This window comes from Typopeltis vanoorti, chromosome 20 (assembly GCF_054136105.1).
Source record: "Typopeltis vanoorti isolate ZY-2024b chromosome 20, IOZ_Tvanoo_1.0, whole genome shotgun sequence".
NCBI lineage: Eukaryota > Metazoa > Arthropoda > Arachnida > Uropygi > Thelyphonidae > Typopeltis > Typopeltis vanoorti.
Window position 1 is genome coordinate 88,793,733 of NC_143568.1, and position 27,290 is coordinate 88,821,022.

Consider the following 27,290-nt stretch of genomic DNA (forward strand, 5'->3'; position numbering starts at 1 on the left):
GAAATATGATAGAGACCTTCAAGTTAGTTAAGGGATTCTATCAAATTCATACAGAAGAAATTATAAAATGAATTAAGATGGGAAGAATGAGAAGTTGTATAAAGATGTGGTGAAGAATGGTGTGAGGAGTAGATTTTTACATGGAGAGTTGTTAGTGAGTGGAATACATTGCCTGAATGCGATATGAGTGCAGCTATTGTAAATAACTTCAATGCTTATTATGATAGACATGTTGCTGGTTGAGTGGACCTCCCACGATCAGTCTGTTGACTCTACGGAGGTTAAGAAATAATAATAATAATAATAATAATAATATATTAACTCAAAACCCTTGCCACTATTTACATCTGACATCTCTACTTTGTGTATACATAATTACCGTGCTGTCATCATATGCAGTCTACCTCCCTATTCCCATAAGGCTATCATCCTTATATAACCATGTTTCACCCATTCTAAAAATTTTGGGACAAATAAACTTAATCAATATAATCATTTCATAACCTATATTTTTAATGCTTCTGTCATTTATAAATAAATACAGCAATTCACTTTTAGGTTTATAAGCAGTCCTGCCCATGCCACTTGTTGTTTGTGATTTCTTCACACTTAACCATTACCAATCACCCTATCTAACTCTTCAGACTGAACACCCCCATACATCCCATTCTAATACTGACCATCATCTTACACAGATTCACTACTACTACTTCCAGCATCCACTCTCCTTAACTGCATCTCCCTGTCCACTTTGACTCCACCCGTTTACCTGTCAAACTTACATTCTTTTTCTCTCATCATTATCTTTCATACTACATCTACTATTCTCATTTACAAGCACATCAGTCTCACAAGTTCCTCTCTCTTGATCTTTTGCTTCACCTCTTACTTTCTCTCTCTTGCTCACATTACCCATTTCTCCTCCTTGAATGAACAGTCTCTCTAAATGACCCACACCAAATTCATTTAAATGCAGCCTGTCACTTTTGTACACTACTATCCTTTCCCTAAATGCATCCAACGCATTTACAATCTCCACTCCCTTCTCCTCACACATACATTCATGTTCCTTTCTCTCTATCTGAACTCATCATTATCATGCCTTGGCAAAACAGACTGCCTTTCCAACCACACTGTTATCTTTTACTCTGCTCATCATCATTGTATATATCCTCACATTCTCCATATTTCCAACCAAGTCATTTGTTTGAACAACCATCAGTCATTCATTTTCTCGCCTGCTTCTCATATCTAGTCTCCCTTGATGAGTCTAAGGACTCCCTGGAGTCACCCGAAATAATATAATAATCTAACACGTCAATTATCCTGCTAATTCTCCCTCCTGTGAAATATACCTTATGGAATATCTCATTTACTACATCTCTAATAATGTATTTCTTACTGGAATGTAATAATGAAACACTACTGTACTACAAAAATTAAACTTATCTTTTCAACAGCTGCTTTCAATGATTTTTCACTAAGTGGCAAATATAAGAGACTTTTCCTGAAAGCTGCTTCATTCCTCAAAAACTACCCCAGTCACAATAAATATGACTGCTTGAAGCTGTCTCTCATCTGGGAAATTCTTATTCACAGGCAGTCAAGTCAACAGTCAAGAATATGCAACCAAGTTTCTTACGTGTCATTATTTAATATCATAGACCTCTCTGTGTTTGTCTTTTCTTAATCTCACTTACTGATGTAGTGCACATATCTGTACTTGTGTATGGATCTATGATGATGATGCCCACTTAAATTTGGTGAAATATCAGAATTAATAATTGAATAATTAGTTATTAAATCTTCCAAGTTATTTCCTGAAACAACGATATGAGTTACAATCAATGTGTAATCCTAAACACCAGAAATATGAATGACATTTTTGTATTCAGTACATGCAATCTTCATGTCACTTCTTTTTGTCAGATGGATGATTTCAGTGTTGGATGGTACAGTAAGCCAGTAGATTTTTGTAAGATGAGTGGGACATTTTGCAATGTTCAATTTCTGCTAGTATTACATTAGAGTAGAATGTAAAATGAGGTAAAAATAATAGTAACTGTATGCTTTATTTTCAGCAACTGCAACCTGCAGATATTGCAACCATACGCAAACTTGGTAAACCTCCACATTTGATTATGAGAATAATGGATTGCGTTTTGTTGTTATTTCGTAAACGTATGGAACCTATATCACCCGATCCAGAAAAACAATGCCCTAAGCCTTCCTGGCAGGATTCTCTAAAAGTAAGTAATAACTAAACTTTAATTCAAATTCATGTGAACAATATAACACTTAACTTCTAGCTTTTATTCAAACAAAAAAATAAAACTGAGTAATTATGCCAGGTGGCATATTAGTTAATTATTATTATTATTATTATCATCCTAAAGACCCCATGTAGTCAACGACTCATCAAGGAGGTCCCTTTGTCATATACACAGCTCATCATATCTTGCCTTAATCACATTCAAATTCTCTGCAAACAGCACACTCCCAGGCAAGGCATTCCAATCATTCACAACTCTGCATGCAAAATATAACTGCTTATCACTCCTCTGTTCATACCCTCTATATACAGCTGAAAGGGATGACCTTTTGTTATCCCCTATCTCCCAACATTTTATCCAATAACAACCCTTACCAACTTGTACATCGCTATCATATCACCCCCCCCCCATCCTCCTCCTATCCACTAGACTCTGTAAATTACACATTCTCAACCTTTCCTCATATTTAACATACCATAAATCAGAAACTACCTTAGTCAATCATGGTGACTATTGTACAGTGACTAAATCTCTGCACTGTAGTCCATGTGTTGCCTAATCAAGGCCTTATACAATGAAATAAGAACCTCCTTAGTTCTTCAAGACAGTGATACCAAGTGTCCTTGGTGTCATTCCTAGAATTCATTGTGTTGTTCTCACAATTTTGGCAATCTGTTCTCAAAATTTTAAATCCTAATTCACCATCACTCCAAGATCTTATTTCCTCCACCTCCAACAATATACCCCAACCAAGCATAAATTCTACATACCATCTTTATTTCCCAAATTTCCTCATCGTGACAGGGGAAATCCTTATATCGACTTTTTCAGTTGAAGATGAGTTAGCCGAACTCATACAATGGTAACAATGGTAATAGGAGTTTTTCATCCCACATTCAGAGAAATCAGCCTTCAGAACACACACAATTTATAGAAAAAAAAAAAAGTACTGTTGTTGGTGACATACACTCAATCTATTCAAATCTATTCTGGAAGGCCAGAACATTCAGAAGAATGAAAGATGTATATGTACAGCTCATTAGATATCTCAACTATATCCTCTGCAGCAGTTGTTCTTATACTATTTTCTTCAATCATTGTCATCCTTCCATAATCATTCTTTTTTCTTTTGCTGGCTGCATATCGAAAGAACTCCCTAGGAATCTTTTTGGCTTCATTAATTAACTGCTGCTCATACTGAACTTTTGCTATCCTTACCAACCAAGTCGCCCTTCTTGCCTGTTCTTTGTATTCGTCATGGAATTGATTATTACCATTCCTCTTATGTTGCCTACATAATGCCTTTTTCCTCTGTATCACATGTTTAATGTCTTCATTCATCCTTTTCACGTCTACCTTATTTAACCTTCTGACCCTTGGAATACATTTAAACATTCTTTCTACTATATAATTCTTGAATATCACCCAAGCAGCATTGATTTCATTTCCAGCCAACTGCACACTCCATGCTTTGCCTGCAAGCTGTCTTCTCACCATGAGCTTCTCATAATCACCAGCCTTGTAGTTCTACATAGATCCTTGTCTCACAGAGGACCTCTTACTGCTGGCAACCACCCAGGTAATCACTTCATAATCTCTCTCACCAACTGGATGGTAATTTGCTACCTCATTTATAATAATATCCTCTGATGAGATTATCAAATCCAAGACTCTAAATCCTCTTGTATCCTCTGTTACATACTGTCTGAGGTAGTTGTCCCTCAAAACTCGAGAAACTCATTTTCTTTACTTCCAGTTGCTACCTCATCATCCCAATGTATAATGACATAATTAAAATTCCCCCAATGATCACCCTTTTCTTATTTGCTTGGCTAATGTAATTATACATTTCATGGTCACTACTATCCACTTTAACAGCTCTATAACAAAATATTCTTTTCCTCTTGTATCTCTATCTTCTATGAACATAACTCTTTCTCTATTATCAATAGCATGCTCCTCCCTTTTACTCTTTCTATCTTCACGAAACACACAATACCCTTCCATCTCTATTCCTGTCAGGATTTCATCCACATCCAACCATCTGTCACTTATTCCAACAATTTTTGTGTGAACAGACTGAATTAATGCAACCATTTCATTTGCCCTGTTTCTTACATGTCTAGCATTTGTATACAAAGATAATAGACCATTACTGGATCTATAATTGGATTCCTGGATCTTAAGATGGAAAATGATATTAATAATATCAAACATGCGCTGTGGAAATAGAGGAGAATGAAATGGATATCAATAAAGAAAGAGCATGCTTAAATGTTATCCTTCGTTGGACAAAGCACGAAATTGAAAAATTGCAGAAGTGGCAAGAGTAAAAGTTAAGGAGAAAATTATGTGTGGAGAAAATTATATAAAAAAGTTAAGGAGAAAATTATGTGTGGAGACTCAATAATGTGGGGAGTACTTAATGAAAGTATGACAAAATCGTGTTTCTCGAGAGCAGAAATTCATTATATTAGCCACGCCATCTGGATGCAAAGAGTAAGTCCAAGGAAATAATCGTCTTGGTTTGTACCAATGATTTGAGAGAAGATAAGTATTATATTATTGGAAGATGTAAAGTAGTTGTTCAAATAGGCAATACTGAAGAGTGAGAAAGTAAAGATTGTAATTCATTTTTGAAAATTATGGAAACAACTACCGTGTTTGAATAAAAACTTCAGTTTAATATAACTAAAATCTACATTTGACGTTTCGACCTTTATATCAAGGTCATCTTCTGGAGCGTACAAATATACACAGGAAACAAGCTATACTACAATCAAACTGATTCGTTAAAGACACTGACCAACCACTACCACAATTGTTGGCCTGACCTCTGGTGAAATAAAATAAAAATAAAAATAAAATTTTTTTTATTTTATTTTTATTTTATTTTATTTATTTTATTTTTTTATTTATTTATTTTTATTTTTTTCACCAGAGGCCAGGCCAACAATTGTGGTAGCAGTTGGTCAGTGTCTTTAACGAACCAGTTTGATTGTAGTATAGCTTGTTTCCTGTGTATATTTGTACACTCCAGAAGATGACCTTGACATGAAGGTCGAAATGTCGAATGTAGATGTTAGTTATATTAAACTAAAGTTTTTATTCCAACACGATAGTTGTCTCCATAATTTTCAAAAATGCATTCGGATCACCGTGTAAGCCTAAAAGAAAGGATTCAGATCATCCATGGAAATGATACCCACAAGCGCTGCAATCGCTATGGTAAGCTAAAGATTCGTATTTCTCTCTTGATCAATTGGCTGGCCTTTTTAAAAAGATGCAGAGACAATAACCTTATTCTGATCTGCATCAGGCTAAAAAAAGAAATTTACGTCCGCTAAGGCATTCCGTATCTATGACCGCACAGAAAAAGCAATGCTTAGAGAACAGATTCAAACAGCCCGCCAAAACCTAGCTACAACACAAAATCTGGTTTCTAAATTACAATCCGAACTATGTTAATCCAGACATTCTACAAACACTTAAAAGAATTACTGACAATTCGGCCAAACATACCCTAGAAAAGAATGAAGAAAAACTCGAGAGAAAATTCCACAGTTTGAAACAATGGCAAAATATGGCGGCCAATCACAGGAATCCATCCAATCAGAGGACTTCTTCCCCGATAAACAACAACAATGAACAACAAACAAGGGAGAGAAGGAGTGACCAACCGCCGACAAGCAAGAACCATGTGATTAACCTATCAAGCCATACCCTGAACAACAGCGAACTTACGCTACTGAATAAAGGACTGAACTACGCAATAGCACCAAAAAAGGTAAACAAATTGGATTTTATCTACCACATTGAAAGAGGCATCAGATCCCTACTGAACAATATAGCAGATAAAATATGACTAGAAACTAGTAATGTCCTAAATACTAAGAAAACCATACAGAACAACCTGACTAAAACAGAATTGAATTAGCAGCAATTAAATCATTAAAAGCCAAACAAAACATAATAATAACAAAAGCGGATAAAGGCAGTGCCACTGTTGTCCTTGACAGGTCAACATACATACTTCAAATGAACATGAACCAACTAGTAGCCGATAACAACACATATAAAATGGTAAATTATAACCCAACAAAAAGGATAAAGGATAAAACAGAAAAACTACTCAAGTCCATCACTTCTTGGCCACCAGACACGGTTAAAAAACTCAAACCCGACTACGCCCGCCACCCCAGATTATACGGGGTTCCAAAAATACACAAACAAAATGTGCCCCTTCGACCAATCGTGGAAGGAATAGACAGTCCCAATTACCACCTAGCCAAGAAATTAGCGGCAACACTCAAGGAGTTGGTAGGTCATTCCCTCTCCTACATAAAAAACACGCAACACTTTATAAACAAAATCAAAAACATAACACTCGACAAAGACTACTTATTAGTCAGTTTTGACGTTTCTGCCCTTTTCATTAATGTCCCCATCAATGACACAATTCTACTACAGAACAAATTTCCGCCCGACATTACGGCCCTCTTTGCCCACGTACTAAAGTCCGGTTATTTCATGTGGCAAAACAAATTCTACCTACAAAAAAGAAGGTACAGCCATGGGCTCACCACTATCCCCCCCCCCCCCAATCGCTAACTTCTACATGGAAACCTTTGAGCAAAGGGCTCTTGATTCCGCCACGCCACGACCGACAGTCTGGCTCAGATACGTTGACGACATGTTCACGATCTGGCCGCACGGGCGACAAACACTAAACACATACCTCAGCCACCTGAACAAACAACACGAACGCATACAATTTACCATCGAAATCGAAAACCAAAATTCGCTCCCGTTCCTAGACACACTAGTTACACGTCTTCCTTCAGGCAGTCTATCCTTCACGGTCTACCGAAAACCGACACACACTGGCCAATACATACATACGAATTCATAGCACCACCCATCACAAAAATATGGAGTCATTAACACCCTTAAAAACAGAGCCACAACTATTTGCTCTAACCAGAAAGCCCTGAAACAAGAACTAAAAATCATTAGTGACACATTCATAAATAATGGCTATAACAAAAATACTGTTAAAAAAATACTCTATAAAACTACAACAAAAACGAATCTAAATTACAGTAAAACCATAGCCATCCCATACATTAAGGGGTTATCAGAAAAAATCAATAGAATACTACAACATTATAACCTCAATGCCACCTTTAAACCACCTGCTAAACTTAAAACCATATTCAGCTCCTCTAAGGATCCTCTCCTCCCATTAGCACATCCTGGAGTCTATTGCATCCGCTGCACCTGTAACTTACCATACATTGGTGAAACAGGACGAACAATCCCTATACGCAAGAAAGAACACATTAGACACATTAAATATAACCATTATGGTGAAGCAGGCCTCTCAGACCACGCACTCAACACCTTACACCAAATCAACTGGAAAAGCACCTGCTCCTTACACCGCAAAAAACCTGGTACGAAAGGAAATTTAAGGAATCCTGCGAAATCCTGATAAACCACCCAAATATCAATAACAAAGATGGCATGAAAATTCCAAGGATCTGGATGGCACACATTCAGCCTACCTAATATGAAAGATCCAGCATAAGTCAGGACTCTAGCCAATCCGTAACTAGTATTAGAAACCATTCCATACCAACTGGCTGGAATGATGTTAATATATATATATATATATATATATATATATTAGACAACACTAATAATAGGACTCTAGAGTTGATGTATAATTTTTTATTTTTATTTTATTTTATTTTATTTTATTTATTTATTTTTTTTTTTATTTATTTATTTTTTTTCACCAGAGGTCAGGCCAACAATTGTGGTTGCGGTTGGTCAGTGTCTTTAACGAACCAGTTTGATTGTAGTATAGCTTATTTCCTGTGTATATTTGTACACTCCAGAAGATGACCTTGACATAAAGGTCGAAACGTCGAATGTAGATTTTAGTTATATTAAACTAAAGTTTTTATTCAAACACGGTAGTTGTCTCCATAATTTTCAAAAATGCATTCGGATCACCATGTAAGCCTAAAAGAAAGGATAAAGATTGTAAATCTCCTAGAACGCTATGATAGAGGCAAATTGAGGAGGAGGGCATTGATAGCCAAGATACAATGAGTCTATACATAGATTATGAAAAGTAATGATGAATTTGTAGATCTGTGGTCTCTGATGGAAAGAAAGAAGGATTTGTACAATGCTGATGGACTGCATCTGTATGGTTTTGGTGTTAAGTTCTGGAGATAGCTTTGTTTATTCAAAATGCTGGCAATTTCAGGGAAAACTTAAGCAATTAGGGTGGAAGCAAGCGAGTTTGTGTGAAGGCATCCCATGAAGTGAGTGAGTGTGAAAATGACCCAGTGAGAAATCTAGTCCCTCAAGCAAAAATATTGATTAGTTTACTCAAGTCAGAAAGTAAAATTTAATAAAGAGATGTTGCCATTTCTGAATACCATATTTACTTGATTATAACTCGTCCTCATGTATATCTCGCAACCCTGATTTTACTTTGCGAAAAAATAAATTAAAAAGTTTCGCATATATAGTTTGCACACGGAAAAAAGTTTCAAACGTATAGAAATAGATAGTGAATGTTGTTATGGCAGTTTTGGATCTTCTTCTTCTTCTTCTTCTGCAGCTTGTCCCACTTAAGTGGGGTCACTGTTAATGATGAGTCTCCTCGACATCCTCCTGTCTTGGGCTGTCGCCACATCCAAGTTCTTTATCTTCAAGTCCTCTTCTACCAGATCCCTCCATCTCTTCTTTGGCCACCCACGCTTCCTTCTTCCTTGCACATCCATCTGCATAACCTTTCTTCCCACATATTTGCCCTCCCTCCTCATCACATGACCTAACCATCTCAACCTTGCCTCCTGTATTTTCGCTCCTAAGTTCATAACTTTCACTGTTCCCCTCACATAGTCATTTTTCAGACATTCCTTTCTGGTCACACTGCACATTCAGCTAAACATTCTCATCTCTGCTACCTCCATCCTGCTGATGTTATTTTTCCTCAGGTCCGCAGTTTCCATAGCATATATCATAGCTGGCCTCACTACTGACCTATAGATTTTGTCTTTCAGACTGATCGGCACCCTCTTATCGCATAGTTCTCCAGAGATCTCTCTCTAGTTCCTCCAACCCGCTTGTATCCTGCATCCCACTTCCTTCTCAGCCCCTCCATCTTCTTCCACTGTTGAACCTAAGTATCTAAAGTCTCTCACCTTCCTGATGACATTTCCTTCCAGCTCCAGGTCTGTCTCCTGGCCACCGCCCACTGCGCAACACATATACTCTGTCTTACTTATGCTCAGTCTCAAACCTCTGTCTTCCAGTACTTTCCTCCATCTTTCCAGTTCCGCTGCCACTTCTCTTGAATCTGCACACAGCAAAATGTCATCTGCATACAACATTGTCCAAGGCGCATCTTCTCTCATCTCCTCCATCACAATATTAAAAGAAACGGACTTAATGCTGCCCCTTGATGCAAGCCAACTGTTACTTGAAAACTTTCTGTCCCAGACAGGTCCGAACTCATCTTCACATTTCTGTACATCTCCTGCACCAACCTGACATATTTCTCTGGTACCTTCTTCTCCCTCAGACACCTCCAGACTTCTTGCCTCGGCTCTCTATCGTATGCTTTCTCCAGATCAATAAACACCAGATGTAGCTCCCATTGTTTCTCTCTAAACTTTTCCATTATCTGCCATAACCCAAAGATAGCATCTGTCGTTCATCTACCAGGCATGAAGCCAAATTGTTCCTTTGCAGTCTCCACCTCCTTTCTCAATCTTCCATCAAGAACTCTCTCTAGGATTTTTATTGTGTGGAACATCAACTTTATTGCTCTGTAATTCTTATACAGTCTTGTGCATCCCCTTTACTCTTGTAGATGGGAACAAGAGTGCTTTCCCTCCATTCCTCGGGTATATTTTCCTGTTGGCAAACTTTCATGAACAGGTCCCACAGCAGGTCAATTCCCCCTTCCCCGAGTGCCTTCTATGCTTCCACTGGAATCCTGCTGGGCCCACCGATTTTCCATTCTTCATCCTCTTAATGGCCTCCTTCATTTCCACTCTACTGATGTTCTGCACCATCCCCTCAGAAGGCTGCCCATCTTCTCTGTGAGTCCTCACATTTTCCTCATTCAAATGTCCCTCAAAGTATATTTCTCCATCTGTTTTCTTATATCCACATCCCTCCATAATACTCTTCCTTCAGCATCTTTGATCTGCCTCACATGTAAGATGTCCTTTGCTGCTTTATTTCTACATTTTGCTAGTTGGTAAATTTTTCTCTGTCCTTCCTTTGTTTCTAATTGATCATACAGATCTTGATATGCCATGGCCTTTGCCTGCGCCACAACTCTCTTGGCTTCTTGCTTTCTTTCTCAGTATGCCTCTTTGTCTGATTCCACTTCTGCTTTGCCTCTTAGCTGTCACTGCTTCTTGTACATTATTATTCCACCACTAACCCTCCTTCAGCTCTCTAATCTTTCCAGATGTCTCTTGTCAGCACTTGAAACCACTTAATTGTCTTCATTCCAGGGGTTCTTATCTTTGATCTTATTTTAAAGTCTGTGCACAGCAGTTGGTGTTGCTGTACCACTTGATCTGTTGGAATTACCTTACAATTTGTCACAACCTTAAGTTGTTTTCTTCTAGTCAAAATGTAGTCAATTTGTGAACTGTTGTTACCACTTCTAAATGTTATCAAATGTTCTTCCTTGTAGAAAAACGATTTCACAATTGCCATATCAAACGCTACTGCAAAAGTTCACAATCCTCTCTCCTTACTGGTTCATCATTCCCACCCCATGGCCACCGTGCACCCTTTCGCAGACTCTATTCTGTCTGCCTATGTGTCCATTCAAGTCTCCTCCAACAATCACCATTCGTTTTCTTTCAGTTCCCTCATTTCTTCATCTAACACGTTCCATAACTCATCTTTCTTCTCTGCTGAACAGCCAACTTGCGGGGCATATACACATAAGACGACCACTTGCTCTTCTCCAAGATCCAATTTCATTCGCATGATCCTGTTGTTCCTTCTACCCACTTCCAGCACTTCACCCTTCATTCTGCCACACACCACAATTCCGACGCCATTTCTTCCCTCTTTATTCGCTCCAGAGTAGAACAATTTATATCCATCTCCCACTTCCTTCCACCTTGTCTCCTGCACACATAAAATGTCCAACTTCCTCATCATGTCTGCCACCTCTCTTCACCTGCTGGGCTCGCTTCTTTAACTGCACCCGCCCTTGATGCGGTAGCCCTCGTCCACTTCTTGCAGCTGTAGGGCGATGTGGCTGCGCATCGCTTAAGGGGTACACCCTAGCCTTTTTATCACTTTCTCTTTGACTCATTAGATCATAGCTAGAGCTGGCAGTGAAGTTTTACAACCAGATGCCCTTCCTGACGTCACCCCCTATACGGTCTTGGGAGCAGCCCCTATTGAGGCTAGCTTGCCTCCTTCGGTGGCTGCATAAGATGAAATGACTTAGCAAGATAGAAAAGATTCACCCCTAGCCCTCAAGTACTCTAATAGCATTGGGGGAGAATGAGCAAGAAGGGGAGGGACCAGTCTACAGATAATATAACAGATGTATATTACATGAAGTAAGGCATGGTCCAGCATCAGGTACCTCGAGTTTGCCATGCTCATACTCACTAAAGTGAGCCCTTGAGGAATTATGGCAGTTTCAGATAATTTGGAATTATGTTAAAGGGAATCAGCATTTCAACTCAACAATTGTCAGTTTGCCTTTTTCATTGAGTTGTTCGATCTTTTGTTAATACCACACCAATCATCTGCATAGAGACGGAAGCAACCAGTAGAGGAAATATGGGAGTGAGAGAGCGTTGACTTCTATTCGATCTTAGATTGCATGGGGATGGACTAAGATTAAGAGACCATCATTAGAACTATTGTGCAATTTGAATTTGAGAGCTTGGGACATGATTTTGCCAGAAATAATTAATTTAATTTCAGAAGCATTCCCACTAAAAAAATTCAAATATATTGCTTGATGAAGGTGAGCAGTTGATCGCATAAATAACATTGATAATTAAAATTTAAATGCAATCATTTTATAAATAATTGAACAATTATGAATTATAATGAATATTGAGGATTTAATTATAAATGTTGATTTAGTTTTTTCCTGAAAACCTTTAGTTTCCGAAAATCCCTGCATATATCTCATGATTTTTTAACTTTAATTTGGGGGGGAAGTGAAAGTTATATTCAGGTAAATATTAATGCCAGAAGTATCAGGAACAAGAGGGATGAGTTTTTGGCATTGGTTAGTGTAACCTTGCCAAAAGTTATAGGCATTAGTGAGACTTGGCTAACAGCCGATGATGTATTTACAGGGATAGAATGTGAAGTGTTTAGTATTTTCAGGGATAGAGAAAATAGGATGGGGGCAGACTACTGCTGATCATGGCAGATGAATTGGAAGAATAGGAGACAAGCAATAAGGTAGCTGTTTATTTGAAGCAATCTGGTGTGAGATTAAGACTAATAAGACAAAATATACAGTTGGTTATTGCTTTAGGCTACGGAGTTCGACTGATGATCTGGAAGACATGCATCACCAAATTAGTAAAATGAGTATAGGTTGAGTGATTATTATGGGAACTTCAACTATGGAGATATAGACTAGAAGGAAGAGAGAACACATGGTAGAAAGGAAATAGAATCTATACACCTGCTGAAGGATAATTACTTAAGGCAGCATGTCATAGAGGGGACTAGGGATGGGAAAGTATTTGACCTGGTCTTAGGATCACAAGAGCTATCCATAACCAAGGTGAGAACATTTCCTCCGATTGGAAAGCAACCATGTGGTGGTGACTTGAGATATTGTAAAACATGAGGAATATTCTATCAAGAAAGAGTTTTTGTGGGATTACAAGGCAGGTGATTATGACATGCATTGGAAAAAGCTTCAATCTGTACCATGGCATAAAACACTGCAGGGTAAGGATGTTAGTAGTGCATGGCATATAGTTAAGGGTCATCTAGAGGAAGCAGTATTAAATTGTATATCTAGGGTAAGGAGGGTTAATTGGATAGGACTTAGATGGATGAGTAATATCATTAAGCATGAGCTGCAGAAGAAGAAAATGCTGTGGATGGTATAAAAAGAGAAAAGTACCCAGCATGGCAAGGAAAGCAAAATCAGATTATGAGAACAATTTATCCGAGCAGGCCAAAGGAAATTCCAAAGAGTTATTTCATTATGTGGCAAGTAAGAGGTAGACTAACTATAGAAGATTAATCTTAATGAGTGATGATGGTCACTAGGAGACAGAAGTGGATAAAATAGTTCAGATACTGAGTGACCACTTTGCAAGCATATATCTTCCAAGTGAGGTTACTGCTTTAACCTATGTGACAGACACTAATGTAGAAACAGAGGGGGGATGAATTGGAGGATCTAAAGATATTGAAGAATCTCAATGTAAATACAGCTGTGGGATTAGATGGGATATCAGCTAGGGTTTTGCGAGAATGTGCAAAGGAACTGGCAATGCTTTTGATTAAGCTATTTATTTTAATTCTCAGCTGTAGAATTCCAAGTGGAAAGAAAGCAAAATTATTCCATTGCATAAGGGAGACTCTAAGACTACAGTAGCAAATCAGTATCTCGGGGATGGTTGTAAAAGTACGAGAAAAACTGGGGAATAAAAGATGGTATAAAAGAGATTTCAAGAATGGATAGATAAAAATATGATACTGTATGCGGATCAACATGGTTTTGTGAAAGGCCGGTCATGCCTTAGTAATTTACTAATTTTGTATAATAGAGTAACAGCTGAGTTGGATAAAGGAAATGGCTACACGATGATTTTGCAAAATATTTCACAGAATACCACATGGAACACTGTTACACAAATTAGAACGAATGGGGATGGATATGACACTGGTTAAGTGGATAAGAGCATGACTTCTGGAGAAATAACAAATAATGATATATGGAGGGGTAGAATCGAGGTGAAACAGGTGATTAGTGGTGTGTGCCACAATGTCCTGGGACTATTGCAGTTTATTTTGTACATAAATGATATGGGAAATGACCTGAAAGGAAATATTCAGCTGGTTGCTGATGATGCAAAATTAGGTAGAGTAATATAGAGCTTGCAGGAAGATTTAAATAGGCTGTTAGTTATGGGCAAAAGATAATGGGTCAGTTTATAGGAAATAGATGAAGCTAGAGTTTTAGGGGTGGGGTGGCAGACAGAGAGTTAAAGTTTAGAGGACATATTGCTAAGGTTGGTAAGGAAGCCTATTACTTGACATTGAAGAACACATTAACAAGTAGAGAAAAGGAAGTTGTTATTCCTCTTTATAAGGCCTTGATATGCCCACATCCGGATTACTGTGTTCCAGTCTGGTCCCTGGGTTTCTTGGAATGAGGAAGCAGTGGAGAGGATTCAGAGGCAAGTGACCAAGATGGTGAGTGGCCTTTGGAATTTTCCCTATAAGGATAGATTGAAGGTGTGTGGATTGCAGGAGAAAAAGAGAGGATATGATAGAAACATTTAAGTTGCGTAAAGGATTTTTTAGAATAGATGCAGGGAAAATGTTTCAGCACTTCTCTAGAGGGACCAGAAAAAGGAGTCATACTTGGAAGTTGAATAAAGGTGTTGTCAGTAGGGGTGTGAGAGCTAGATTTTTTGCTTGGAGAGTGGCAAATGAGTGGAAAGGGGGTGCCAGAATTAGTTGTGAGTGCTTTGTCTGTTAGTGGGTTCAAGGAGAGGTATGATAGATTGGGTCTCCCATGATGAGTGTTCAGACTCCATGGAGGTGCTCTTATTATAATAATAATAATATAACAAGTTTCACTGATACCACTTATTAGATGTGACTTCTCGTATCTGATAAGTGGTATGAATAGGTGGCATTGATTGCATCAGCCTGACCAGTGATTATTGGGATCTCTGAGATGTGGTTGCCGGAAGATAATATACTGATAGGAATAGAAGTAGCACAGTATATCATTTTTCAATAGGATAGTAAAGGCAAATGCAGTGGTGAGTACTGCTTATGATTATTTATGTCTTATTAGAGTGTAGGATTTGGAGGGCAATGGTACTAGTGGTTTTGAAAACATGTGGTGTGAGCTTGAGGTGGATAGGACAGGATATTTAGTGGAGTGTTGCTATAAGCCAAGAAGCATAGAGGGTGAAGAGTAGGAGATGTTAAGGCAGTTGAGTTTGGCGAGTGCAAAAAGAATTTTTGTTTTTGGAGATTTTCATTACAGCAGTATAAACTGAGAAGAGGAAACTTCATGTATTAGTAAGGGAATGGAATTTCTGGAATTCTTGAGGGATAAACGTGTTAGGCAATATGTAGTAGAATGAATACATGAAGTTGAAGAGTTTTAGATTTGGTTATAGCATCATAATATCTGATTATAACTAAAATATCATCTCTGCCCCTAGTTGGAGAGAGTGACCATATAGTTTGACTTGGATGATGAATATACATGTAGAAGTATCAAAGAGAAAGGAATGTATGTGGAATTATAAGGCAGTTCATTAAAACAGTCTTAGATATCAGCATAGGGCAGTACCATGGATGGAGGAATTGGAAGGGTGAGATATCATCAGGGTGAGCCTTTTGGCAACTCATATAGGTAAACATGACTTCTCCATTGCTTCCACCTTAGTATCACTACCTCTGGGTCTGGTTCCCACTGACCAGACCTCAATAAAGCTCGAAACCGGTCTGGGTAGTGGCTCTTCCCTTAATGCATAGCATTATACATGTCCACAAGGAGATGTACTTTGCATTATGGGAAATACTAAGACAAGGAGTGATGAGAGCTTTGTCCACCTTTACCACGAGTTGCCTCCATCCTGAAGATACTTCAGGCACAAACTTTGTTTGCTTACACTTGGATAAAGGATTAAACTAAATTTATTATAGTGCTTGGGAAAATGTAAAACAATATTAATTAGCTGCAATAGCAAGTTGTATACCATGAGTAAAGATGAGAACACAATTTGGTGTAATTAATCTGGATAACAAATAATATCAAACAGGAACTACAAGTATAAAAGAGAAGTTATGGAAGAGATATGAGGAGAATGGTGGATGGCAGTTGCATAAAGAATATATGACTCAGAGCAGGAGAGTGACTACTTTGGTAAGGAAGGCAAAAATGGAATATGAGAAGTGATTGCCTGAGATCCAGCGAAAATCCTAAGGTAATCTTTCTTTATGTGGCAAATAGGAGACGATTGTGGAAGAACGACACTGTCAGAAAAAAATGGGAATAGAGTGACTGATGCAAAGGACACAGTGGAATTGTTCAATGAACACTTTATTGTGGTATTTCATTCTGGAAAATTTTGAATACTAAAGGAATAGGGCAGGCTTATTTTTGACGGTATTAACAACACCACAAACGCTTTTATCAACAAAGATGTTTTATTAACGCTGATATTTCGCTGATTTTCAACTCAGCATCATCAGAGCACAACACACATGTAAATGCGACAGTGAGTGAGTGAAACAATATAATTGCAAAAGACAAAAGATCTAAAGTCCTATTTTTGGCGCCCTCTAACGAAAAAAAAAAAAAAAAAAAAAAACAGCAGTTATCCAGGAGTTTTTCTTAGGATAACTGTCTCCCAAATTTTTGGAAAATTAATGCAACCATATTTGTTAAGGTTGGGAGAATTCTTCAAAGCCATTGCTGACTCAAAAAATAATCTTCCAGATCTATAACGACTCCTAAATAGCACATTCGTTTTCCTCCATCTAATCCTGTGTGAAGAAGTGTCCAAAGCATGGTCTACCAGTCCCGACTTGCCACAGTAATAGTAGCGAATGTATCTTTCATGTTCTTCCAGGCGGATGTTCACTGATCTTCCTGTTTGCCCATAATAGGCCAAGTCACAGTCACATGGAACTTCATACACTCCTGGGTGTGCTAAAGGGTGAAGTTTATCCTTGGGCGAGCGGATCAGAGTTGCCAGCTTGACATGAGGTTTGAAGGTGGTGTGAAGGCCATGTTTCAACAATACTTTGGCTATCTTTTCCGATGTACCTCTGATATAGGGAATAGAAATGGTCATGTTGTATTCTTGTGTATTAGGGGAGGGCAGAGTAATGGGCCTATGTAGTATTTTATCTATTTTGTAGGGATTGTAGCCGTTGGCTAAGAACGTATGGCGCAGGTACTGGAGTTCAGTGGTCAGAGCTGTATCGTTAGAACAAATGGCTCTGGCTCTGTGTGTAAGTGTTTTTAAAATGCCATACTGTTGGACTGGATGATGATGTGATTGTTTATGTAGGTATCTTCCTGTGTGTGTAGGCTTTCTGTAAATAGAAAAAGATAGTGATCCATCTGAAAGGCGGGTGACTAATGTGTCAAGAAATGGTAAACTGTTATTTGATTCTTTTTCTACTGTGAAGTGAATTTTGGGGTGTTGACTGTTTAGGTAGGTGACAAAAGCATCCAAAGTGTCTTGTCCATGGGGCCAGATGGCAAACGCATCATCTACATAGCGCAACCACACTTGTGGCTTGTATGTAGCTGTGGTAAGTACTTTGTTTTAAAAGTGTTCCATGTAAAAATTTGCTAACGGGGGAGAGAGGGGGGAACCCATAGCAGTACCATTAATCTGTTTGTAGAACCCCCCCCCCCATGTAAAGTAACCTGCATTCATGGTAAATTGAAATAATTCAAAAATATCTGGGGGAAATTTAGACTTGATTAAATAAAGAGTGTCTATAAGTGGTACATTGGTAAATAAGGAGGTGACATCGAAACTAACCATTATGTCTGAATTTTTTAGGATTAGATTTTTAACCAGTGTTTTGAAATGGATTGAATTTTTTACAAAAGTAGAGGAGTTGCCAGTAAGAGGGGCAAGCGACTTAGCTAAATGCCGGGCCAGTTTATATGTGGGACTATCTATGGTATCAACTATGGGGCGTAGGGGAATATTAGTTTTGTGGATTTTTGGTAATCCATAAATACGGGGTGTTTTAACATGAATTGGTTTTATTTTCCTGATGATTTCTTTGGGCCATGATGTCACTTTTTTCAGTAATTTTCGGACTTTTTTCTTTTGCGACATCGTAGGGTCTCGATGTATAATTTGATATGTGGAACTGTCACATATGAGATCTTGCATTTTTCTGTTATACTCTTCTTTCTTCGTGATAACTGTTGCATTTCCTTTATCGGCTTTTGTAATAATAATATTTTTATTATTATATAACTGAGGACAGAGAGGTGTACAAAGAGAGAAAGCAAGAAGCCAAGAGAGTTGTGGCACAGGTGAAGGCCATGGCATATCAAGATCTGTATGATCAATTAGAAACAAAGGAAGGACAGAGAAAAATTTACCAACTAGCGAAATGTAGAAATAAAGCAGCTAAGGACATCTTACATGTGAGGCAGATCAAAGATGCTGAAGGAAGAGTATTATGGAGGGATGTGGACATAAGAAACAGATGGAAAATATACTTTGAGGGACTTCTGAATGAGGAAAATGCAAGGACTCACAGAGGAGATGGGCAGCCTTCTGAGGGGATGGTGCAGAACATCAGTAGAATGGAAGTGACGGAGGCCATGAAGAGGATGAGGAATGGAAAAGCGGTGGGCCCCGACAGAATTCCAGTGGAGGCATGGAAGGCACTGGGGGAAGAGGGAATTGACCTGCTGTGGGACCTGTTCATGAAAGTTTGCCAACAGGAAAATATACCCGAGGAATGGAGGGAGAGTACTCTTGTTCCCATCTACAAGGGTAAAGGGGATGCACAAGACTGTAAAAATTACAGAGGAATAAAGTTGATGTCCCACACAATGAAGATCCTAGAAAGGGTTCTTGATGGTAGATTGAGGGAGGAGGTGGAGATTGCAAAGGAACAATTTGGCTTCATGCCTGGTAGATCAACAACAGATGCTATCTTTGGGTTACGACAGATGATGGAAAAATATCGAGAGAAACAAAGGGAGCTACATCTGGTATTTATTGATCTGGAGAAAGCATACGATAGAGTGCCAAGGCAAGAAGTCTGGAGGTGTCTGAGGGAGAAGAAGGTGCCGGAGAAATATGTCAGGTTGGTGCACGAAATGTACAGAAATGTGAAGACAAGTGTTCGGACCTGTTTGGGACAGACAGAAAGTTTTCAAGTAACAGTTGGCTTGCATCAAGGGTCAGCATTAAGTCCGTTTCTGTTTAATATTGTGATGGAGGTGGTAACAGAGGAGGTGAGAGAAGATGCACCTTGGACAATGCTGTATGCAGATGACATCTTGCTGTGTGTAGATTCAAGAGAAGAAGCGGAAACTAAACTGGAAAGATGGAGAAAAGTACTGGAAGAGAGAGGTATGAGACTGAGCAGAAGTAAGACAGAGTATATGTGTTGCGCAGTGGCTGGTGGCCAGGAGACAGACCTGGAGCTGGAAGGAAATGTCATCAGGAAGGTGAGAGACTTTAGATACTTAGGTTCGACAGTGGAAGAAGATGGAGGAGGTGAGAAGGAAGTGGGATGCAGGATACAAGCAGGTTGGAGGAACTGGAGGGAGATGGCTGGAGTGTTATGTGAAAAGAGGGTGCCGATCAATCTGAAAGGCAAAATTTATAGGACAGTAGTGAGGCCAGCTATGACATATGCTATAGAAACTGTGGCCCTGAGGAAAAATAACATTAGCAGGATGGAAGTAGCAGAGATGAGAATGCTTAGGTGGATGTGCGGTGTGACCAGAAAAGATCATCTGAGAAATGACTATGTCAGGGGAACAGTGAAAGTTACGAACTTAGGAGCGAAAATACAGGAGGCAAGGTTGAGATGGTTTGGTCATGTGATGAGGAGAGAGGACGAATATGTGGGAAGAAGGGTCATGCAGATGGATGTGCAAGGAAGGCGGAAGCGTGGGCGGCCAAAGAAGAGATGGAGGGAGCTGGTAGAAGAGGACTTGAAGATGAAGAACTTGGATGTGGTGACAGCCCAAGACAGGAAGGTGTGGAGGAGACTCATAATAAACAGTGACCCCACTTAAGTGGGAGAAGCTGCAGAAGAAGAAGAAGAAGAAGATTATTATATAACTTTTTAGGGCAGTTATTTGCTTACATGGCATATTGCTTTTTGGAGGCTTAGCCTTGTTTATAATACTTGCTATGTCTAGTCGCACGTTATTGGTCATTGCTATGATATTGATATTGATGAGAAGATATTGTTTACAAAGCGCGACGGTTCGGTAAGTTGAAACTGAAATTGTCCAGAAAATTGAACCGGTTAGCCTTCCTTAAACGATGCCGCGACAACGATATTATTCCATCTTTTCTGAAATTCAAAGAAAAGTTGCAATCGGCAAAGGCACATCGTGTTTATCGACGGGCGAGTTTAGCGCTTCTTCGAGAACAAATCGCCGCTACTCGCATAGAGCTTAGTAAGCTAAACAGCTCTTTCACAGTTCTACAACAAGAACTAATAAACATGTTAAATCCTGAAATATGGACTGTCCTACAGCACATCTCCAAAGTTGCAGCAAAAAAAGAATTCACAAAAGTAAAAAGCAAACACCTAAAGAAATTTGAACTACTACAACAGCGCCAACATACGAAGTCCCGACCGCAACTTCGACGAGACCACGTGGTCGTAAACCTATCGTCGGAAATACTCACTGAAGAAGCCAAGAATGCTCTCAGTTTAGGACATAACTTTGCCGTCGCGCGCAAACAAATTTGCCATCTGGCCCCATGGACAAGACACTTTGGATGCTTTTGTCACCTACCTAAACAGTCAACACCCCAAAATTCACTTCACAGTAGAAAAAGAATCAAATAACAGTTTACCATTTCTTGACACATTAGTCACCCGCCTTTCAGATGGATCACTATCTTTTTCTATTTACAGAAAGCCTACACACACAGGAAGATACCTACATAAACAATCACATCATCATCCAGTCCAACAGTATGGCATTTTAAAAACACTTACACACAGAGCCAGAGCCATTTGTTCTAACGATACAGCTCTGACCACTGAACTCCAGTACCTGCGCCATACGTTCTTAGCCAACGGCTACAATCCCTACAAAATAGATAAAATACTACATAGGCCCATTACTCTGCCCTCCCCTAATACACAAGAATACAACATGACCATTTCTATTCCCTATATCAGAGGTACATCGGAAAAGATAGCCAAAGTATTGTTGAAACATGGCCTTCACACCACCTTCAAACCTCATGTCAAGCTGGCAACTCTGATCCGCTCGCCCAAGGATAAACTTCACCCTTTAGCACACCCAGGAGTGTATGAAGTTCCATGTGACTGTGACTTGGCCTATTATGGGCAAACAGGAAGATCAGTGAACATCCGCCTGGAAGAACATGAAAGATACATTCGCTACTATTACTGTGGCAAGTCGGGACTGGCAGACCATGCTTTGGACACTCCTTCACACAGGATTAGATGGAGGAAAACGAATGTGCTATTTAGGAGTCGTTATAGATCTGAAAGATTATTTTTTGAGTCAGCGATGGCTTTGAAGAATTCTCCCAACCTTAACAAATATGGTTGCATTAATTTGCCAAAAATTTGGGAGACGGTTATCCTAAGAAAAACTCCTGGATAACTGCTGTTTTTTTTTTTTTTTTTTTTTTTTTTCCCGTTAGAGGGCACCAAAAATAGGACTTTAGATCTTTTGTCTTTTGCAATTATATTGTTTCACTCACTCACTGTCGCGTTCACATGTGTGTTGTGCTCTGATGATGCTGAGTTGAAAATCAGCGAAATATTAGCGTTAATAAAACATCTTTGTTGATAAAAGTGTTTGTGGTGTTGTTAATACCGTGAAAAATAAGTCATGAATAACCATCAACACCTAAGCTTATCTGTTAGATGAAATAGGGCAGGTTCAAAGTTTAGAAGTGCAAGAAAAGTGTGTGTATTTCAAATACTGAGTATTCTGGATGTCAATAAAGCAATGGGACTGGATGAGATTTCGCCACTGGTTTTCAGAGAATGTGCTATAGAAATGATAGCTCCATTGACTTGGCTTCTCAGTTCTGGCCATGGAAAGGTGCCCAGATAGTGGAAGGAGAGTAAGATAGTGCCATTGCATAACAGTGGTAGTAGACTAGAAGTATTAAACTATAGACTAGTTTGCATTTCATCAATAATTGTTAAGATCATGAAGAAATTAAAGAGAGATCATTACAGCATTGGGCAGGTGAGGGTAATGTTATTTGTTAGAGTCAGCATGGATTTGTGATACGAGAGTGGATACGCTATACACTGGAGAGTGGATGTGCTATCCACTCGGCCAACCAGGCTTGCGAAAAAATTTTATAATGTATTTCCTCTTCTTTACTTTCCTGCTCCATATTCTTCTTCTTCTCTCTCTTGTATTGGATATTATTATTACGTGACACCTCCAGGGAGTCCAGATACTCATCGAGGGAGGATGCTTGCTCTACAACTCTCTGTCTCCACCATTCAATCCATCAACTACAACGAACTGCAACTTTACCAATGCTCAACCACCTACCACCACCACCACTAGTATTTTCACAGACAATCACAAATATCCATGCCCACAGCAGGATTCGAACCCGCATCCTTTTGGCTGGAGAGCAGATATGGTAACCACTCAGCCAACCAGGCCGGCAAGTTACAGGGTTTACACTGAGGAGTTGTTCTTATGTTTGGTGGAACAAGTGAAAGTAGCATGAACAAAGGACCATCCCTGGAAATTGCAAAAGATATTCATGAGAAAGAAGGTGAGGAGTGGTTTCTTTGCACATAGGGTGGTTGAACCATGGAAAGCATTGCCTGATGTGGTGAGTGTGAGATTACGAACAGTCAATGGGTTCAAGGAGTGGTATGATAGACTTTGTGTTTTCTAGGGTGGATCTCTTACAATGAGTCTTGTGACTCCATGTAAGCCTGAATCATAATAATAATAATAATTACTCCTAGATTGTATTCTATAAGTAAACTTAAAATTTTCACAGCAGAAATCTGAAAATTGCGATAAATAAAAGAGTACAACATGTATGCTGTGTTTGAAGATTAAATAGTAATAAGCTGACCTTAGTTAAGAAGGTTAATTTAATACAGCTATTATTATTATTATTATTATCATTATTATTAGTTGCATCAGTTACATGAAGAAGAAGAAATTTATGAGAAGAAATGAGCGAATAGATTTTTTATTGCAAGAAGAAATGAGCCAATCAAGATAAAAAAAAAATCCTGGTGGGGTTTCAATATGTGGCAAGCATAAGAAAAAAAAAATTATTATTGGGGTATGATTCTACTTGATGATTCTGGTAGATTGATAACATGTGCAGAGAATACCTGAAGTATTCAATGATCAGTTTATCAGTGTATTTCATCCTTGTGAAGGAGATATCATGAAAAGCTGTAGTGTAGAGGTATAGTGAAGGGGGGACTGGTGGTGAATGAGCAGGACATGTATGAGGAATTAAGTAAACTTGATGTTAATAAAGCAGTTTGACTTTACAATATATTGCCATATGTCTTGATTGAATGCTCTATGTAATTAATGGCAAATTTGGCACACCTGTTTAACTTGAGTCTTGCAACAGGGGGCATCCCAAAGGAATGAACAGTGGGAAAAATTGTCCCACTTCAAACAGGGAGGAGGGGAAATAAGACTGCGGCTACAAATTATAGACTAGTCTATGTGTCTGGAGTTGTTAAGTTGCTAGAACATTTGGTAAGGACTATGATTAAGAAATGGGTTGATAATAGCAATACTCATTATGATGGTCAGCATGGGTTCGCTAGGAGAAGGTCATGTTTTAGCAATCTGCATTAACAAGGTGACAAAACCACTGGATAAAAGAAATGCATATGCAGTGGTATACCTGGATTTTTTAAATGGCTTTAAGAAACTGCAACATGACAAGCTAGGAGATAAATAGAAATTGGATTAGATAATTGAATAGTGAGTTGGAAAGCTACTTATCTATCAGGCAGGTACCAACAGGTTGCATATGGGAGAGAGTGGTCACTAGTGGAGTGCCACAGGGATCTGTTTTTTGATCCACTATTGTTTAACTTGTACATTAATGGCATTGGGACTGGCTTATCTGGAGATGTTGGGAAGAACTATGAGGAGTAGAGTAGATGTGGCCTTGCAGGAAGATCTCAGTAGAGTATGTGAGTGGGCAAGTGAGTGTAAGTTTCAGTGTGATGTTGCAAAGTTCTGAAATTTGGAATGTTGAAATGACCAACTTAAAGTTTAGAGGTCACATTACTAAAATGCAGAAGCAAAGAAGTTATGGTTCCCCTATACAAGACATTGATCAGGTCACATATGGACCATTGTGTAAAGACTTGGTCACTTGGTTTTTATGAGGTTCAGAGAAGGTTCACTAAGTTAGTGTCAGATCTATGGAATGTCAGATAGGAGGAGAGATTGAGAGAATGCAACTTTGTAGAACTTATGAATAGAAAAATGAGATGGGATATGATTATGATACAGAAGTGGGTGAGGGATTGTTACCAGATTAATGTGGAGAAGATTTTTCATATAGGGAGACAAGGTACAAGAGGTCAGCCCTAGAAGCTTTAAGGAGAGTGTGAGCAATGAAATGAGAAGCAGGTTCTTTGGATGGTGAGTGGAATTTATTGCCTAAAAGTGTGGTGAGTGTGGAAACTGTGAATGGTTTAAGACACAGGTCGATTATCTTTTTACATGAGAAATTTTTAACTCCTGCGATTAGTCCTTTGACTCCATGGAGGTCAGACATTCATAATAATAATAATATTTTCTAAGGTATATTTATGTGGTCAAACACTTAGGAGGCCTGTACTAAACATTATTACAATACCTGTCTTACTTCTCCTTGAATTCATTCACTAATAAAACACTCATATGTACCTTTGGAAACCTATTCCACTAGTTCACCATCCTCCAAGCAAAAATCTTGTCATTACACCCTTGATGACTGCACTTTTACACAATTTCAAGAGGCGACCCTGTTCTCTCATCCTGTCACTCCTGACTTGTGTTGGGGAAAAAAACTCTTCTTTATCTGTCCTATAAAATCATTTAATAATGCATATATTTCTATCATATATCTTTTTTTTTTATTCCCTAAATTTTATACCCTATAGTCTTTCAGTCTGTCTCCTTCAGGAGCATTCCATTGACTAAGATTGTGACAGGTCTATTGATCCACTTCACCTTTTCCTCATTTCTAAGGAATCTGAGTATCCAGATTTGTATGCAGTAATGTAGATGTGTCATAAAGCCTTATAAAGAGAAATAATTACCCTGCTTGCTGGTGTGTTCTTCAACATCCAGGTAATCTGATGAGTTGTTCTGTGCACTTTTACAATATGCTCTCTAAATCCCCTTCCCCCTTACTTTGGATGCTCTTTCCATTAATGTGCATAAACTATAGTACAACTTTTATTCTGCAACTGCCCCCCCCCCCACACACACACACATACTTCTGTTGATTATTCCACTTTATTTCAATCCTGAGGAGCTTCTCAGCATCATTTGATCATTCACTCACTCACTCACCCACCCACCTTAAAGATTTCTACAGACACTCGTTGGAGTGTGTGTGTGTGTCACTAAACAACTCTTTCTCAAAATCACTCACTTCACATTCACTCAAGTGCATACCTTATATAAATCCTTCCATCTATTCAACTCACTCCACAACATTCCTCCTGCACAACTTATCCACTCATTTGCCATCATAGTTCCATTTCTCAAATCACCTACATCATACCATAATCTTATAATCTTTACTCTCTCACACTTCTTATTTGCTTATGCTAGCAACTCTTTCATATCTTCTCTCAAAGCACACTGGCCACCCACTAGATCATTTGTATGTGATAAAATAATCATCTGTTTCTTTACTTTTTTGTTCTCTACATCCTAACAGCATCTTTTCTTTAGAGACACAATTTCATCACTCTTTCTCTGCAAGCATTGCTTTTATCATGGAATCTTCATAAAAAATTCTCTTTCTCTATTACACTCCCTCTTTCATATTCTACTTATTCTTCCCTTGGACCATTCTCTTCTTTTGCTTCTTCCATGCTATTTACCAGACATTTCTCAAATGATTAAATATCACCTTTTGTCCTGTGAAGGACAAAAGGTGATATTTAACCTAATAATTTTTTTCCTAATAACCTACACGAGGAACTCTTAGAAACAAAAAAAGCAAATACTCATAACAAGCTTAAATCCACTCTATATAAACACACTAACTTCTCATCTTCCACTGTTTCTTTCATGCTACCACTCATACCAAAATCACCATTGCGCACTTCCACCACTTTAATTTTAAGACAACAGGCTTGCATTTTCCCTTATTTGTCATACATGTCTCTGCTCTCATATTTCTTACCATCTCCACACATAATCTTGCATTCCTTTTAGAAATATTTATCTCTTCATGTAATCTGATGAGTTGTTCTGTGCACTTTTACAATATGCTCTCTAAATCCCCTTCCCCCTTACTTTGGATGCTCTTTCCATTAATGTGCATAAACTATAGTACAACTTTTATTCTGCAACTGCCCCCCCACACACACACATAGTGAATCTCTTCATAGTGAATACAGTTCAGATCTCGCATACTGCAGCAACCAAAATCTTGCACATTCGAATTGTCTAGCATCATTCTGCTTCAGATTGGTGCTATAACAGATTGGTGCAGATTGGTAAAGAGAATGAGGACTTCAAGCGTTTTCGTGTATCGAGACTGATATCGTTAACGGTAGTCAGAATGTAGAAAATGGCGGTGTACTAGAGAATTGCCTGGTAGTGCCAGATAGGTGTCAGAGCATCGCTGAAAGTGTAAATGAAGGTAGAAACACAGAAAGAATGGATGATTTGATCGATAATGAAAATGGTGAGATAAATGCGAGTAGCGAAATTGCCCGTTTGAATGGCGCGATACACAGAGCCAAAAGACAACTGGAGCGTATGGAAAAATGTGTGTTGAACGTACCGACAAATAACCGGCG

General features: G+C 38.6%; 1 protein-coding gene across 1 annotated transcript in view; it reads left to right on the forward strand.

Annotated features, from left to right (window-relative positions):
• Positions 1-27,290, forward strand: part of LOC150095635 (dynein axonemal heavy chain 8-like) — a 2,108,518-nt gene that overhangs the window by 1,313,900 nt on the left and 767,328 nt on the right. The window contains exon 59 of the mRNA XM_090409931.1: positions 2,082-2,249. Within this exon, the coding sequence (XP_090266057.1) occupies positions 2,082-2,249 (168 nt within the window). The remainder of the gene's footprint in view (positions 1-2,081; positions 2,250-27,290) is intronic.